The sequence below is a fragment of the Gadus morhua genome, chromosome 5 (genome assembly GCF_902167405.1).
Source record: "Gadus morhua chromosome 5, gadMor3.0, whole genome shotgun sequence".
Taxonomy (NCBI): Eukaryota; Metazoa; Chordata; class Actinopteri; order Gadiformes; family Gadidae; genus Gadus; species Gadus morhua.
Genome location: NC_044052.1, coordinates 12,627,234 through 12,645,394, shown reverse-complemented (window position 1 = coordinate 12,645,394; position 18,161 = coordinate 12,627,234). Strand labels below are relative to the sequence as shown.

General features: G+C 48.0%; 3 protein-coding genes across 3 annotated transcripts in view; 2 read left to right on the top strand and 1 right to left on the bottom strand.

Annotated features, from left to right (window-relative positions):
• Nucleotides 1-454, bottom strand: part of mnat1 (MNAT1 component of CDK activating kinase) — a gene marked incomplete in the record, with an annotated part of 23,811 nt that extends 23,357 nt beyond the window's left edge. Inside the window, 1 exon segment of the mRNA XM_030356736.1 lies at nucleotides 244-454. Within this exon segment, the coding sequence (XP_030212596.1) occupies nucleotides 244-332 (89 nt within the window).
• Nucleotides 455-1,488: 1,034 nt separating this feature from the next.
• On the top strand, nucleotides 1,489-8,746 carry six4a (SIX homeobox 4a). The gene is made up of 3 exons (XM_030356685.1): nucleotides 1,489-2,393; nucleotides 4,459-5,174; nucleotides 6,040-8,746. The coding sequence occupies exons 1-3, from the start codon at nucleotides 1,663-1,665 to the stop codon at nucleotides 6,603-6,605; spliced, it is 2,013 nt and encodes a 670-aa protein (XP_030212545.1). The 5' UTR covers nucleotides 1,489-1,662; the 3' UTR covers nucleotides 6,606-8,746.
• Nucleotides 8,747-15,271: 6,525 nt separating this feature from the next.
• LOC115544000 (homeobox protein six1b) lies at nucleotides 15,272-17,421 on the top strand. The gene is made up of 2 exons (XM_030356738.1): nucleotides 15,272-16,121; nucleotides 16,740-17,421. The coding sequence occupies exons 1-2, from the start codon at nucleotides 15,562-15,564 to the stop codon at nucleotides 17,032-17,034; spliced, it is 855 nt and encodes a 284-aa protein (XP_030212598.1). The 5' UTR covers nucleotides 15,272-15,561; the 3' UTR covers nucleotides 17,035-17,421.
• The last annotated feature ends 740 nt before the right edge of the window (nucleotides 17,422-18,161 follow it).

Sequence of the window (18,161 nt, the reverse complement as noted above, 5' to 3'; positions counted from 1 at the left end):
GTATAAATGCATGAACACAGTTAGCAGAACGTGGCTGCCATCAACCTGGTTGATCGTCTTCGCTGAATGATATTAGTTTAAACGCTCAATGTATCAGGTTGATGTTGCAACTCTGAGCAACGTCTGCTCCACCATTCATGTGGCACGGCACTGAACTAAGAACCGCTTTTAAAAGATGGATGGAGATGGGCTGAAACTTTGAGGTGATGGGGAGATGATGTAAAGCTGACAGGCTGTACTCACAGCGTGTGGCCGCAGACGTTCACCATTAGCTTCAGCGACGGGTTCCTGTACTTGGTGGTCTTACACCGCGGACAGCCCTGGTCGTCCATCTCCTTAACTTTGATTAAAAATGTACGGTTGAATGTATCAAGAAGAAGCGGTTTGTTATGCTGTTACGAGCGGCGTCACACCGTGTTACACACAAAACAGGTCGGAAGAAACGATGACTCATAAGAAGGGTTCCCAGTAGATGAGTTCCTCCCAGCAGCGCCGCTGAGGAGTGGAGAGCAGAACCGCTCACCGGGTCTCAGTGAGTCAGCTGGAAACGATGAGCAGCATGCTGATGATTAATTCATAAGGTTAACATTTAAGAAGATTGAAGAATAACGGCCGAAAGGATGAAGGTTCCTACTTGAAATTGATGAGCTGCCATGATGCACAACGTGTAGAAGAAGCATTAGGTCTGTAATAACACAGAAAGGATGCCGTCATATCATATGATTTATAAAAATAAGCCAGACCTCACATAAAAAAAGGATAGTTAGTTTATGAATTAGTGTATAGTTAAATTGACCTTAGAATCATGTGTGAAAAATATACTTTGTATAATTTTTTATTTTATTATTTCAATTACACCATAATAATAAACATGAGAGAGTCCGGAAGGCTGTAACTCTCTTATATAAGATAATCATTTGAATTGAATGAAGTCCTAATGAAGCCCTATTATAAACCTTTATTATTAACATGTTTCGAAGACAACTTGATCTTCTGCATCTAAAATTAGAAATGTGCCTTTTTTGTTTTAAGGCATAGTTAAAAATATTTTTGTGATAGTTATTTAATGGACTTGATTAAGGACATTGATTGATTCTTTCTTAACTATAAAACAAGCTAATACAAGAGTAATCGGTAAGGTCTGTTGGCGGTATTTGCAGCTCAACCTAATGGATTTTTGAAGTATTAGGCCATGTGATGCATTCCACATTTCCTAATAGCCTATCTCATTCATCATTTGAACATGGAAAAAAAACTAAAGTGAAACCATGATGAGTCGCAGCCCCTCATAATGTGGACCAATCAGGTCCATGAGCGTCCGTGGTGGGAAACGCGTTCACCTTGCACAGGTGAGCCACTCAAACACGGCGAGATACATGATTGACGGCTGGAAACCAAATATTGGGCTCTGGATTCACGCTCGCTCCTCCCTCGCGGAGTGCGCTGCGGCCAATGGCGTGGCTCTCCTGCAGCCAGACCCCGGTGTCTCCTCGCTTCAGTCCCGCAGAGTAAAAGTCACGTTGGAACCGAGAGGGGCGAGCGATCCTCTTACAGCTGCTGTCAGACATTCGATCGCGTTCGCATGGCGAGAAGGTAACTTGATCGGCCAGAGGAAGGCTTGGCGAAACCAGGGAGGAGTGACTTACCGGGAAGGCTTGAAAAATGTCTTCTTCTCTCAGAGAAGTCACAACAGCGAATGACATCAAGAAGGAAAATGTAAAGTCGGACAAAGGAGAGTGCATCAAGCTGCTCGCTCTGGACACCGCGGAGTTGTCTATGGAGCGAAGCGCAACTTCGCACCCAGACACGGTCCACGGGGATCTACTGGTGAGCGCCTCCTCCTCGCTGGCCTTTTCCCCGGAGCAAGTGGCGTGCGTGTGCGAGGCGTTGCAACAGGGTGGCAATGTGGACCGGCTGGCCAGGTTTCTATGGTCCTTACCGCAGAGTGACCTGTTACGCGGCAACGAGAGCATACTGAAGGCGCAGGCCCTGGTGGCGTTCCACCAGGCCCGCTACCAGGAGCTGTACAGCATCCTGGAGAACCACAGCTTCAGCCCCTCCAACCACTCGGCGCTGCAGGACCTGTGGTACAAGGCGCGCTACACCGAGGCGGAGAAGGCGCGCGGGAGACCCCTGGGCGCCGTGGACAAGTACCGTCTCCGGAGGAAGTACCCTCTGCCTCGGACTATCTGGGACGGGGAGGAGACCGTGTATTGTTTCAAGGAGAGGTCCCGGAACGCACTGAAGGATCTGTACAAGCACAACCGGTACCCATCTCCCGCGGAGAAGAGGAACTTGGCCAAGATCACGGGACTCTCCTTGACTCAGGTCAGCAACTGGTTCAAGAACCGGCGGCAGCGGGACAGGAACCCGTCCGAGGCGCAGTCCAAGAGGTAATACACGTTCAATACGCGCTGTTTTTTCCTGTGCGTAAACACAACCAAAAGTAATCCTAATGTTGAACAGCACCAACATTGAATATTGAAATAGAGGCAGGAGGAATCGCGATAGTTTGCAGTCACACAAATGAACGCTGTTTCAAGTTGACCTTAACGCAGCCTGACAGCCCCAATCATTAACTTAGAGGATTAAACTAATGCGTAAAGCGTATAGCGTTTGCCGCATGCTTATAATGTTTTGAAATATGAAGCGGTGGCCATTCAGATCAGGTTTCAAGTGCGTTCGCCTTTAGAGCATGGGAACTGTACAGGTCAGCCTAAACTAAAGCTATTTTAAATGTAATGTTGAATTAGGAATCAAGACCCGAATCAAACATATGACAGGAAATATGGAGCCCAACATATTCCAGACGAACCGTATTGATTATGAGTGTGTTTGTGTGTGGGCCTAAGAGTCTCCAGCGCATAAATCATTTATTATTACTTTGTTTTCCAAAAAGGGTTTTAAAGCTTCACCCTGAGCGTTCCCTTTCATCCATTTCAAAGATAGTAGAAAGACATACACGCTCTTTAATGTTTTCTTCTCTCGTACTCTGGCTCGCCCGCACCCAGCGGAGGTGACCTCTCTCTCTCTCTCTCTCTCTCTCTCTCTCTCTCTCTCTCTCTCTCTCTCTCTCTCTCTCTCTCTCTCTCTCTCTCTCTCTCTCTCTCTCTCTCTCTCTCTCTCTCTCTCTCTCTCTCTCTCTCTCTCTCTCTCTCTCTCTCTCTCTCTCTCTCTCTCTCTCTCTCTCTCTCTCTCTCTCTCTCTCTCTCTCTCTCTCTCTCTCTCTCTCTCTCTCTCTCTCTCTCTCTCTCTCTCTCTCTCTCATCCCCACACACAAACACGCCCCCACCCTCCGCTCTCCCTCTTCCGTATACTCTTCTCTCCCCCAGCTTCCTAAGTGTTCGTTTATTTTATTATCATTCCAAATGGGTATACTCTTTCTTCTTTCTTTCGTTGCCTACATTTTTTTTATATGATCTTCTTCTGAAAAGACAATCAATCCTTAATATAAGGTCTACTCTATAAGAGTCTTCTCTTCTGCTCTTCGTGCCTCTTCATTCAGAAGTGGGGGAAATCTAGCTGCTTGAATCACTCTGGGAAAATTAGGATATTTTTTAAACCTATCATTAGCATAACCTTCTGCTAAGGAAAAAAGTTAAATCAGTAATGAGTAATTCAAGCAAGTAATGGAGGGGAAAAAAACAAGAAAAGAAAGAAGAACGGCCTACATATTTCTCGGGCCATTTGTTCTCTGCTGGCATTTGTCACGCCGGAATTTAGTGCGCCAAATGGCTTCCAAGTGGCGGCCGAGGCGCTCCGTGTTATTTGTGTCCAGATGGGAGGGCTTTCACGGTCGAAACAGTACTACTATACGTCTATGTCTTCTTAAATGGTGTATAACTCTCCTCTCCCTGGAAACTCCTTTTCCGGTTATCTGAGAAAAAAAAGAAATATGGTTTTAGGGGAGCTTCTGCTTTGAAGCCTAATTTACTTGTTTTATTTCTAAATACCAAATTAACATCAGGTAATTATCTGATATCATCAAATTTCTTCTCTACTGGAAAAACCTAAAAATATCAATTTGAAGACAAGTAGCACAGCGAGAAAGATAATATTATATTCATTATAAACAGCATTGGATTTTAGCCGCCTGTCGCCTCACTTTAATGTTTAGGTGGTTTGCATTGAAATGCTGGTTAGTTTGTGGCCTGAATTTGTTGACAAGCCCTCAACCCTGAGGTGCTTCAGACCTGCATCCAGGTTCCCTGATCTTCTTCTAACAGCTCAGCCTGTTGGACGACGATGGGACATCTGCATTGTGTATATTCTCTATAGAAAGAGTAATATCTCATCGTCAGCATCCTTTTCTTCTGACAAACGTACTGATTGCAAGTCACTTTGGATGAAATCGTCGCCCTAAATGTTAATGTAAACCTACCGTGCTAGAGGCGTCTCAGAGCCTCCTCAGAGCGTTGTTTTGACCGGCTCTCCCTCCCTCTGTCCGCCATGTTTTAGTGAGTCGGATGGGAACCACAGCACGGAGGACGAGTCCAGCAAAGGCCAGGAGGAGCTCTCCCCCCGTCCCCTCTCCAACTCCTCCGACGGGACCATCACCCACGGCAACGCCCCCCTCCACGGGGGGTCCCTGGACGGCGGCGGCGTGGTCATCCAGCAGATCGGGGACATCAAGATGCCCCCCCACTCGGGCAGCGGCGGCCTCTACAACGGGGGCCTGGGGAGCGGCAACGGCAACGGCGGCGCCTTCCACACCGGCGGCTCGCCGTACCTCCACGGCCCGGGGAACATCCTGTTCAACGGGCTGAACCTGGGCCTGCAGCCGCTGGCCTTCAGCCCGCTGCGGCCCAACGGAGGGGTGCTGCTGGGCTGCCCCGGGATGGACATGCAGATGGGGCAACAGGGACAGGACAAGGGGCTGGGAGGGTCCCCCGAGGACTCAAACCTGCAGTACAGCCCCTACTCCGCGGGCTGCGGCAGCGGGGGGGACGTGAAGCTGGAGGGGGTCCACGGCATGGGGGGGGTCCAGAACGGGGGCGCCTCCGTGCTGACCTTCAGCTCCTCGTCGGGCGGGCTCCACATGGGGGGCTACGGCCTGGTGGGGGGGCCCGGTGCCGGGTCGGACGGGGACAGAGCCACGCTGCTGGACCGGGACGTGGGTCTTCCTCCCCTGCAGCTCCCCTCAGCCTCCTCCTCCTCCTCCTCCATAGCACAAGGTGGGTTTCCAGGAAACATGGCCGACGCGTGGGTACAGCTCAGTGGCATCCACCCACCGGTCTCCCACTGATGGATCAAAAGTCCCACTTTGTTTATGCATATTTTATACACACTTTAAGCCCGGGGTCAGAGCTAACGCCAGGCCCAGAACAGCCTTCGTACAGAGTTTCCGTTTAATGTTGCAAACACAACAGTCAGCCGATAGCTCAGAGCTGATTTGGTCTTGGCTGGTTTGTGTTTGGGCCTGAGCCCAAGTTACTGCATATAAAACACATGGACAGACACACACACACACACACACACAAATTCCCATGCGGACACAAACACATACACAATCGACCACAACGGTGGTCCCTTCTAAGCCCGGGAGAGGAATAGAATCCAGGATCTCCAGTCAGCATCACTCATCATCATTACACTCTTGATTTCCAGACCTGGCGGAGGGGAATGTGTTTCATACAATCAGCCGGCCAAGAGAGGCACTCATGGGGGCAGCAGACCTACAGCACTTACTCTGACATGAAGCAGAGAGCGTACACACCGATAAATAATCAGGGAGATTTAGGGAAAATAAACCTTTATGTTGTTCCTTGGCGGGCTTTGACCATAGCCACCTCCCCCCCCCCCTCCCCGAAGCGTTCAGGGTTCCCCAAGGTCAAACCCCAATACCGCTAAGTGTGTGAGACACACAGCAGCCATGAAGGGGTCCTGCTGCTCGTTAGACTTGCTCACAGAGAAGGTGCGTCATCGAGCGTCAGCGGAAGAGACTCCTGATCCAAGTGCGACGTGTTATTATGGCGTTATGCTAGGTGTGCTACGACTGATGGTGTCCCTGCCCCCCCCCCCCCACCCCCCACCCTCCAGGTAACATGCCGCTGAACAACGTCAGCTCCTCCTCCGAGGACTCCTTCCAGCAGCAGGACAAGCTGAGCATGGCCCCGCTGCACCACAGCACCGTGCTGTACAGCATGGGCGGCGGCGGCAGCCACGCCTCCATCAAGAAGGAGCCCCAGGAGGGCGGGGGCGGGGGCTACGCCTCCTACCACCACGGCCTCCACCTGGACCCCGACGGGCAGGTCAGCTACGCCCCCGGCCACGGGGAGGCGCCCCGGCCGCGGCACAACGTCAGCTCGTCCAGCCCCGAGCCGGAGGTGTACACCACCCTCACGGTCAGCACCCCCCTCATGGCCCAGACGGACCCCAACGGGCACCACCTGCAGCCCCACTCAGAGTACCCGTCGAGCGCCGCCCACCTGCTGGCCTCCACCATGAACAGCGGCTACATGAGCCTGTCGGAGGGCAAGGGGGAGGGCGTGCGCGGGGTGAGCGACATGGTGCGGGCCATGTGCGGGGAGATGGAGGCGGTGGAGGGGAAGGAGCTGGCCAAGCTACAGACAGTGCAGATGGACGAGGACATGGCCGACCTTTAGGGGCGGGGGGGCAGCCTCTCTGCAAAGCACTCCCGTCCACTCCCCCCCAAGCCCCGTCCGTGAAATTGTGAATCTTTTTACTTTTGTGTGTGTGTGTGTGTGTGTGTGTGTGTGTGTGTGTTTGTGTGTGCGTGTGTGTGTGTGTGCGTGTGTGTGTGCGTGTTTGTGTGTTTTTTTTTTACCATTCATTTCCTTGAAATGTTAAATTATTTGCAGGCATCGTGTTCCTTGGACTCTTCCGGTGCGCTGCGTACACACAAGCACATTTGGTTCACACTGTGAGCCCCGCATGTGTCGCCTCCTATCTCGTCTCTAGATTGTTTTTCAAGCTCTAGCCATAAAACACAACGTTACAACTGTTACTCGCGCCGTGAAGTTGAGCCTCGTTTTAAATGTGCATTTTTATAGACAACACCTGCTCCTTCCTGTTGAGTGAACGTGATGTGCCGGAGCAGGTGTTGGAGCGCCCTAAGTCATGTGACCGGGATGTGGCTCCAAACTAAATGCGTCACGCGGGTCAAACCATAAAGGTCATTCGGAAGGGGGAAGAGTGAAAGCATCTCAATGAAAATAGTCGCCTAAACCACTACAGCTTTACCAAAGGGCTGCACACACACACACGGTAATAGGTCTCGCATTAGCACAAAATGCTGTTGATCTGTGCAATGTCTTACCTCAGTGAGCACCTCGATTACTTAACTCCTCCAGTGACTGGCAATCCAACCTTTTGTTCCTTTTGGAATCACCTGGGAAAGAATCAATTGTGTGTTGATGTTAACGGTGATAAAAACAACAAACTAACATGAATGTGCCTTTCAGCAACACAGAATGTCCTGTTGCATCGTTCCGTATTGGTGTTCACTCCACCATGATGACACTTGAACCGATTGGGACTGTATGTTGTTTTAAGAAGCCCCTCTATTGTGCTAGGCGGCTCAAACAAACACCCTAACCAATGTATGCAATTTAACTTGTTGAATCTCATTCAAGATCCAAAGAGTAACTGGCGAGACCAAGAAATGAAATGTGATCAAAAGGTCAGACTAACATTTGATCGCTTTTTCACCGTCAATTGTTTATAATCCTGCAGCTCAAAGTATGTTATCTAGGTTTGACAAAGCTGTCATGTTACATTTTGCTGTGTCTCTCAAACTGTTAATAAAACATAAAAGATATTTTTCCAAATAGCCCAAAGCGATCTGCGGTGTGTCTAGGGACATGTAAGGCGCTAGAGTGAGCAGCAGTGAGCCCGGTTGGAGTAGACATAACTACGTGTGTGGGTGGATGTTGTATCCTCTGACTCTACATATGTCCCGTTGCAAAAAAAAACAGCACACTGATGTCGTGAAATATTCGTGCCTTTGTTCTTTTCTTAATTATTATTTGTATGCAAATGTGATCAGCCCTGGGTAGAAGTAAAGGGAATGACATCACAGCGCTGGAGACTCAAGCTATTGCTCCACAGGCACATTTCTGGGCTGCCAGGGATAGACGTGAGAATGTGAACCCCATTTGTCAAAGTTGTCTAGTGCTTCTGAAAGTACTTAAATACATGACCATAAGAGAACATTTCAACCCTATGGCCAACATATGTAGCTCTGACTCATCCATACTGTGTTCCCCTTACTGAGTGGGGAGGAATCTCTCTTCCTAGTTGGTTGAAGGACTGTACTAATGCAGTAATATCAAGTCAACTCTCAACCAACTTTTTAAATTAATTATTTCTCAGATAAGAATGCAGTCATGAGTTTATTTCAAAAAGCCCAAACAATTTTAATCAAGGAGGTGTTATTATAATTGCAATTAATCTGAACCCTTAATAAAAAATATTGACCATGAGTAAAATATAGAGTAATTTAATTATGTAGAATTTACTACCTAGTTACAAATATTGATAGTATGATCGTACATTTTCTCTGATCTTTCTCATTATTAATTAGAAGTTTGTTAAGATTTATGAGAAGCATTACTTTGAAATCCTTACAGAAAAAGAGCCACCGGGAAATACTGGAAAACCATTGGTCATTTCTCCCCCTTTTTTAAATCTTAGTTTGGAATTTTTGTTAATCTGAAATGATGTGAATGTATTTTTCTAAATGTCCATACTGCAATAAAAGTTTATATTTATAAAAATATGAAAATTACATATTTCTTTTTTCTCACAAGTGCATTATCATCTGTATCCCATGGCACTTTCTTTATATTTTTATAGTTTCGGTTATTCAATATTTCTGTAATGCATCAAAGTTTACGACACACAATACACATATGTCCTCCCTGCATTTAAGAGGCCATGTAGCCAAATGTTTCTGTGATGGGAGGGCGGCTGGCAGCCAGTAATCCAGCGAGCCCAGTGCTGTTTTCTGATCACTTGCACATGCCTAGAGGCCTGGAGTTCATTAGCTCTCCTCCTCTCCTCTCAGCCCCCGTAATTCAAATAAACAGCAATGAGATTTCCAGAGGTAGACATCTTATGGGTGGGGGGTCTGGGGCTCAGTCCTGTCCAGTCGTTTCCAGTCGGCCTAATGCTGAACAACACCCCAACCACCCACCACACACGCACAATAACACACACACAGACACACACAAACACAGACACAGACACACACACACACACACACACACACACACACACACACACATGCAAGAAACATATAGGCATGCAGGCACACACACACACACACACACACACACACACACACACACACACACACACACACACACACACACACACACACACACACATGCCAGAAACATATAGGCATGCAGGCACACACACACACACACACACACACACACACACACACACACACACACACACACACACACACACACACACACACACACACACACACACACACACACACACACACACACACATGCTAGAAATATATAGGCTTGCAGGCACACACACATACACACACACACACACACACACACACACAGGCACATACATGCATACTTCCAAACAGGCGAAAATGAGGTGCTGTCAGTCACAGACACTGGATCCGCGGCCAGAGCGAGGCTGAACAGTTTAAATGACTTGGGGGATCCTCCATGATTCAGGCGATCCACCCAACACGGCTCCCCAGGGGCAGGCCACTAAACCTGGGATTAGCTGGAGAGAGAGAGCCGGACCCGGAGAGGAACCAAAGCGGCCCTCGTAATAATGTGGAATTTGATGTTGTTTTATCCTTACCTTCATATTTTTATATAAGGTGTACGTTACAGTTTTTGGTTTTTATGCTTTTTCTCGAAATAAAAGCAGGATACTGCACAAAAACGGGCCGGATTGCTCCGTTGCTAAACTGATGATGCTTATAGAAATGCATTTAAAACTGAATTATTGGGGGGGCAATTAAAAAACAAAAAGCGGTTTTAGTTTTCATTGCTTGTTTTCAGTTGCCAAATCCATGTGGTGAGTCAGGCCAGGAGGAAACTCTACCTGCGGCCGTGGGATAGGAAGGGTTGGGAAACTGTGATCCAACTGATGACCCAAATAAACAGACGCTGTTTGTCTGAGCTCGCTGTTGGGGCACCGAGAGACACACACAGAGAAGGGGGAGGGAGAGAGGGAGGGAGAGGAGGGAGGGAGAGGCAGGGGGGGGGGGGGATAAGGTTACCTGTGCACAGGTGACCTCGCGGCCATGGGCATTGGATTAGCTGATTGGTAGGTATCAGGTGACTCCTCCTGTAATATTGAAGAGGCTGAAAACAGCTTTGTTGGAGTCCGGGACAATGTGCCATTTGCAACAGGAGCTGCTGCTGCCTCGGTCTCACGGGGAGGGGGGCGGTGTGGGCTCAGTCCACCAGGCTGAGTTCTACCTGCTAGTCAGGTGACCGGACCGGGGGGGGGGGGGGGGGCGGGTGAGGCCTAAGGTGCAGCACCTTCTGCTGGAACAGTTAACGTTTGTTCTCAATATTATCTTGAATGTAATGATTCATTCATGCATTTATAATATTTGATTTATCATTTGTTAATTGATTATATTACTGGATGATTGAATAGAAAGACCAGGTGAGGACTGCTGCGTAGAGTCAGGGATGCTAGTCCCACGCGTGCAAACAGACCACCTTAAAACCAGAAGAAAGACACCACCTCCACCAGCACCACCAGCACCAGCACCAGCACCACCACCTCCACCACCACCTCCACCAGCACCACCACCACCAGCACCTCCACCTCCACCACCTTCACCTCCGCAACCACCACCACCACCACCTCCACCACCACCGCCACCACCAGCACCACCACCACCACCACCACCACCACCACCACCACCACCACCACCACCACCACCACCAACTCCAGCACCTCCAACACCACCACCACCACCACCACCACCACCACCACCACCACCACCACAACCACCACCACAACCACCACCACCACCACCACCAACTCCAGCACCTCCAACACCACCACCAACACCACCACCACCACCACCACCACCACCACCTCCACCACCACCACTACCCCCTTACAACGACCACCTCCACCACCTCCACCACCGCCTCCACCACCCAGTCTCCTACCCTTACCCCTCCAGAACCCGGGTCTTATTAAAAACGCTGACCTCTGATCTTTGAGACGGTTTCAAAGCTGACATTTAATGCGACGCAGCAGACTGCAAGCCGCATGTAACCAGAGCCGCCGGGCGCCGTTCTCCTCTGCTCCGCGTCCCACTAATGAGAGGCCAGGGGTCGCTGGGGGGGGGGGGGGCGAGGGCCAGACCCTCCACTACCTCGCTCCCCTCTCCCCTGGCCCAGGAGAAGCCCCCCCGCTCCTCTCGTACATCAACAGAGGTTCTCTGAGGCCAGAGCGTGACCGCGGCTCCACGGTGGACGCACACAGCAGAGTGAGCTCTTGAACGCAGCGGCCACCAAATAAATGTCAGTTACATTTGTGGGTTCCGCCCTTACCCCCACCCCCTACCACCCCCACCCCCACCCACCTCCCTCTTCTGATAATTGAGCCGTTCTTGCCAGAGGGAGAGGAAGAAAAGAAGAAAAAAAATACGAGGATATATGCACACATGTCCAGTCCATCATCCTGCAGCCTGGGAAGAGAAAGATACGACTTGGTGAGATTCACTGGCTCGGTTCTGCCCAATAAGGACAACGTCTACCATATGTGAGCTAATGGTCTGAGCCTCAACGCAATGGCCGCCCCCGTACACGTGTTTTATTACACTGCACACTGGGTCTGGCTGTGTGTGTGTGTGTGTGTGTGTGTGTGTGTGTGTGTGTGTGTGTGTGTGTGTGTGTGTGTGTGTGTGTGTGTGTGTGTGTGTGTGTGTGTGTGGGGGGGGGGGGGGGGGGGGGGGGGGGGGGGGGAAGAAAAAGAGGGGAGGGGGCAGAGAGAGAGAAAGAGAGAGGGACAGAGACAGAGAGAGAGAGAGAGAGAGAGAGAGAGAGAGAGAGAGAGAACCTACACACATCTAGTTGAAATGGGATAGCTGAGAGGCACCAGCTGGACGGCTGCATCATGCCCACACAATGCCGGACCGATGATATTTCCCAGAACGCACCGCAAACAGGAGCAACACCAGCACGGCTCCGACATGACGAGTGAAGCTTTTTCATTGACTTTCATCAATAAAAGGGCCGTTTAACGTGGTAAAGATAAATGACCAACAGATGTCCTATTTATTGCATCATAGTTTTTAAATTGTGTTTTTTGAAAAATAACATAATGTAGGGCTTCGTGCTCTGTGTTTATTTAAAGACTCGTGTTTTATTAGTCTTATCTACGGGGCATCAGTAAGGTTGTCTACCGCCTGGCGCCCTCTCTCTGCAGCCGGACCCGAGTTGGAACGCAGCCCATTAAAACGCTCACATGTCGACCTGTTTACGAGTTGGTTCTCTCAATTGTTTTCTTATTTGTTCTTCTGGCAATATAACAAAATAAATGTCGAAATATTGTCTGCGTCAATGTGCCCTGAGGCCTATTTCGCGAAGAGTCCTCCTACTGTAAGAGCCGGGGCCATGATTGCATATTTCTGGAGGTGGCCCTCGGAGGAAATGCGTAATGATGGTGATGGGGGCCAACCCCAGCACACTTGTACCAGGTCTAATTTTCCAACATGACAGGAAGCTCTGTTAAGCTGATAATTGCAGCTCCAATTTCATTTAACTCACTCACGTCAACAGTTGTGTTTTGAGAAAGCAGGGCCCTTCGAGGGGCCTTGATGGAATAACACCTGACTGCGTCTTTGATAGACTTAGATTTGAGATATTAACCTACAGCAGAATTAGGTAGATCCAAAAAGTTGTGATGATAAATGATAGGATAAATTTTAATTTTCGAATTATTAATTCATTTCAAATATGAGCATATAATTAATTACCTTAGAGGAAATAAATGCGGGTAAGAGACTTAATTAATTTCTAAAGATGTCAAATATTTTACAGAATTGTATTAACAATTTCCAGATTTTTAGTAGAATAAAGACATCATTTCTCGTGACTTGCCTTAAACGCAATCGCAATGAAATTGAAATGGAAAATGTTACCTTTCCAAGTCCTTTTAAAGTTCATCCCCCAAACTGTGGCCCACAGCTGAAACAGCATTTTGATTTAGATACAGCAAGAAAAACATCTGCTTTGGCCTACTTTAATGGACCACGTCTTGTCTGCGGAGCTACATTTTCCTTTTTTCCCTTTTTTTAATAAGCTGTATAATAGTAAACGTGGTCTTTTGAATGTGACGTTTTTATGGACTGTTTTCTGGTGTTTTGAGTTCGTCTTTTGTCTGTCTCTCTGTTGCCGTCCACCGGGGCTGTGGTGCGGGTCTGTCGCCGGCCGTCATCCCCCTCGGCCCGGGGGCAGAGAGAGGGAGAGACCCACATCTTGAAGTGATCCCGACCTGAGACGGAGGGCCCGTCCCCCCGGCTTCTCGGGTTAAAGGAGGAGGCCCTCCGCAATGTGCTAGAGATATTAGGGAAACTGGAGCCCCGCTCATCAGACAGCTCATTTGTCGAGGCTCTGCGGATCAGACTGGGAGGAGGAGGAAGGGAGCCCGCAGCATCACTCCGAACATCCAATCACATGTCGATATGAATCACAACAACTGGAGCGAATTATGGAGGCCTTCAGGAATGTTAATGCGTTGATTATTGAATCTACAAATGTAAGCCATGAATATAAAAAAATCAGAACGAACCCATCCTAATAAAATATTTTTGGGCAAATGGCGACAGATTCATTGTTTCACGCAAATTAAAATGTATAGAATCGAATGACCAGTCCGGTAGGTTTTCCTTAATGCCCCACGGCCTTAACCCTGATTTAGGATTAATAAAGAATAACAGGCTTGTATGCAGATGAGAACACGTGGAGTTGAACTGTCTTTGATTCGGAGAGTGGAGATGCCTGTCTCTCTTTCCATCCGCTTGTTTTTCCAGGTGGCTGACACCAAAAAACAACAACACCCTCATCTCTGAGTGAAGGTCTATTGGCATCACTCGATGCAATCAAATCATTCTAAAATACGTTTTTGCAGTAAAGCACATTTTCCAGACCCGGCTATGATCCTTAACATATTGCCCGAGAATCAGATTTCGAATCCCGGAGCAGATAAGGAAACGTGATCCACGGGCTCCGACTCGGAGACCGAGCAGTGACACACAGAACTCATTTACTAATGGGTGGTTTGGGGTTTCAGGCCGCGGACCTGCGACAGTGCTCTGCTCATGCCTGGAGGAGACGGGGCGGGTAAATCATTCATGTGGACGATATGAATTCAACGTGTCTGCAAAATAAAATTAAGAGGCAGCAAAGCAAAGTAGAAACGTCTTGTTCATAACAATAAGTAGACTTTTTTTAACTGGGTTACGAATGATTTGTTCACACATTGACATAAGCCCTTTAAAATAACACATGGAACATCCCTAAATATAATACACATTTGTGTAATGTGCATTTCAAAGATGGGAATATTGATCACTATTAGTCAACATAGATTTCCAACATTTATAAAAATACACTTCCCATAAATAATGAATCATGACTATTATCTATGATAGATATTTATATTATAGAATCGACTAGCCTATTATTATCAACCCAACCCCCCCCCCCCAAACAAACACACCAAAATACCCGCACACACGACCACATACAAGCACACACACACAAACACACACACACACACACACACACACACACACACACACACACACACACACACACACACACACACACACACACACACACACACACACACACACACCAAAACACACACACACACACACACCAAAACACCCGCACAAACACACACACGCCCACATAGTCATTGGAGCACAACAATTGCTACTCATCAGGTAGGTTGGCTCGTAAACGAACACAAGGCCTATAGCAATAATAAGACGTTATTAAACTATATCACCTCGTAAAAATTACTACATAATTAATAGACCGTGCACTTTACCTACAATCTGCACTTTATTAATAATTGCGGGGGTTCCCAGTCAACTCATCTGTATATGAAACAGCCTGATACCTGGGGCAGTTTGGAGGCACGTTAAAGGGCCTTTAAGAGCTCTGTAATAACTGATTAGCATTTAGGTGTTCCGCTGCCCCCCTCCTGGCCCACGGTGGAACGGGACTGGGGGTGGAGCGCTCCGGTTTCAGCCCTGACGCACTGCCTCTGGGGAGGAAACGGAGCTGCAAACTCACTTCTGCTCGGCTGCCAGGGTATAGGGCAGCGGGAGAGCCAATCAACGAATCGCAAAGACTCCCTTTAAGCCTGACATATCTCCAACAGGAACAAATTGTCCCAACAATCAACATTTGAATCTCCCGTGCGCATCGGCGGTGCAGTGCGTATCGCACGGACGGGCTGCGGTGTTTTGGAGACACGACAATAAATCAGCAGCCATAGAGAGAAACAGCTCGACAGTACCGCCGTCGTTTTGGATATCAGCAGCGACTCTGCGCGGAGGAGTGTGTAGACATGTCTATATTACCGTCCTTCGGTTTTACGCAGGAGCAAGTGGCCTGCGTGTGCGAGGTCCTCCAGCAAGGGGGGAACCTGGAGCGGCTAGGGCGGTTCCTCTGGTCCCTGCCCGCCTGCGACCACCTCCACAAGAACGAGAGTGTCCTCAAAGCCAAGGCGGTGGTGGCCTTCCACCGGGGCAACTTCAGGGAGCTCTACAAGATCCTTGAGAGCCACCAGTTCTCGCCGCACAATCACCCGAAGCTGCAGCAGCTGTGGCTGAAGGCGCACTACGTGGAGGCGGAGAAGCTGCGTGGCCGGCCGCTCGGAGCGGTGGGGAAGTACCGCGTGAGGAGGAAATTCCCCCTGCCACGCACTATATGGGACGGCGAGGAGACCAGCTACTGCTTTAAGGAGAAGTCCAGGGGCGTTCTGAGGGAATGGTACACGCACAACCCTTACCCGTCTCCCCGGGAGAAGCGGGAGCTAGCCGAGGCCACCGGGCTGACCACCACGCAGGTCAGCAACTGGTTCAAAAACCGGCGCCAGAGGGACCGGGCGGCCGAAGCCAAAGAAAGGTTCGTCCCCATAAAGTTGTGGTTCTTATTATTATATTTGATCTGGAGCTCTGACTTTCATCAGGAGAAATATTCGTCCCAGATAAGAGCTGATATTCGCATGCCTTCGTTGAGTTTTTATTTGAATTTTTAATTAAACACGGATTGTTTTGCAGCAAACTGAATTATTAGCTCAGACAAGAAACTTCACTGAACCTTGACCAGGAGCTCCTCTAGTTATGACGTTGTGCGGGGAATATTTAATCACATCAATATTTTACATTATTTTTATTTGTATACGCTTGAACCCCGAATTGTTTGTCATCTCCTCTCGGATACTGCTTTTATATCGGCTAACTTAATATAGAGTTATAATCTATGATGCTTTTTAAAAAATAAGGCAAGAGTATAACTGCATAAGATATAAAACATCCCTCGAATTTAAATGGCTTGTATTTAAATACATTTGTTGTTTAAATGTGATATATATATATATGTATATATATAAATATATACATAAATATTTATACCAGCTTGACCTAGATGTTATTTAAGGCCCTAGTTGTGTTTTCTCCAGGCCTGTGATTTAGTGAGGTGTGTTCACGGTTCTGTTGATCTGACACGTTTATTTACTTCCAGGGAAAACAGTGAAAACAACAACAGCGGCAACAACAAACAGAACCAGCTGTCTCCGCTGGACGGCGGGAAGTCGCTCATGTCCAGCTCGGAGGACGAGTTCTCCCCCCCGCAGAGCCCCGACCACAGCTCGGTGCTTTTGCTCCAGGGGAACATGTCCCATCCCGGGGCCTCGTCCTACCCCATGTCGGGGCTCGGAGGGCCGCAGTCGGTCCACGGCCTGCACGGACACCCGCACCAGCTCCAAGACTCGTTGCTGGGACCGCTGACTTCCAGCCTTGTGGATCTAGGCTCGTAAGAGCTACGTCCGATTCGATTTGGCAAAAAGAAAGACTGATAACTGTATCAGAAACTGTATCAAATTCACCACATATATGGAATAACACAATATAATAGACTGACGTATCTGTTGTTAATTTGGTTAAATACAACAACATTCGTTTATGCGCTTAATCCATCCTATACCCTCCATGGGCTCTGAGGTCTCCTTACTCTTCTGCCTAGAAACTACAACCCTCTTCGGAACTCTTAACTCAACGAAACACTTAACTGGTCTGCCCCTTTGCTTAATTTATGATATTTTGTTAAAATAATAAAGATTTATAGCAATTCCCTGCTATGGAAACTAATACGCAACGTTTTCGTTAGAGTAATAATTAGTTTCCAATAAAACAAAATTAATCAATCTGTCGTATGTGTGTTATTTGTATAATTATTTTCTAGAGCATTTAATTAATGATCCGAAACGGGCACCCAGTACGAATCTGGAAGCCAGAATTCATTTATAATTGATTATGCCAGACATTATTCGAATAAATAACATCACCTCGTTCAGGTAAAAACATAGTAACATTATTGAGGTAGAGTTTTGGCCATTTTTACGTGTTTTGTTCAATTTGTTTCAATAATGTAATTGTATTATTCTGCCTCAGCCTAATTTAAAAAATAATCGATTTATTATACCAACAAATGTGTATGAACCATTATATTACCAGGCAGTATGTTGATATTATCAGGCTGTATGATAATATTATCCGGCTGTATGTTGGCCTTTCAAAGAGGCTCAGACTCACAAGAAGAAATACTTAAATGTTCTTCAGCGCGATCTGTTTTTAATATCGTCTCTTTGCATGCATATTTAATAGAGCTTATTATTTAGAACGTGTCATCACCTGTACGTGTGTAAACAGGCTATCCATGCACGGCTCGTGCAGGCATGGGGTGCACGTGAGCCGTGCACGTAGAGGCTTCGAGCTGCGGATCACCGGGTCTCGAGCCTTGTTTACTTAACTCTGTCGGCTCACGCGGTTCCGGGCCATAAACCCAGTCCGCGTCCCGAGGCGGAGCGGGTCTCGACCGGGGGAGGCCCGTTGTCTTGTCATAAAAAAGGATTTATATCTGACAAGTTCTGTAAAGGGCCTACTT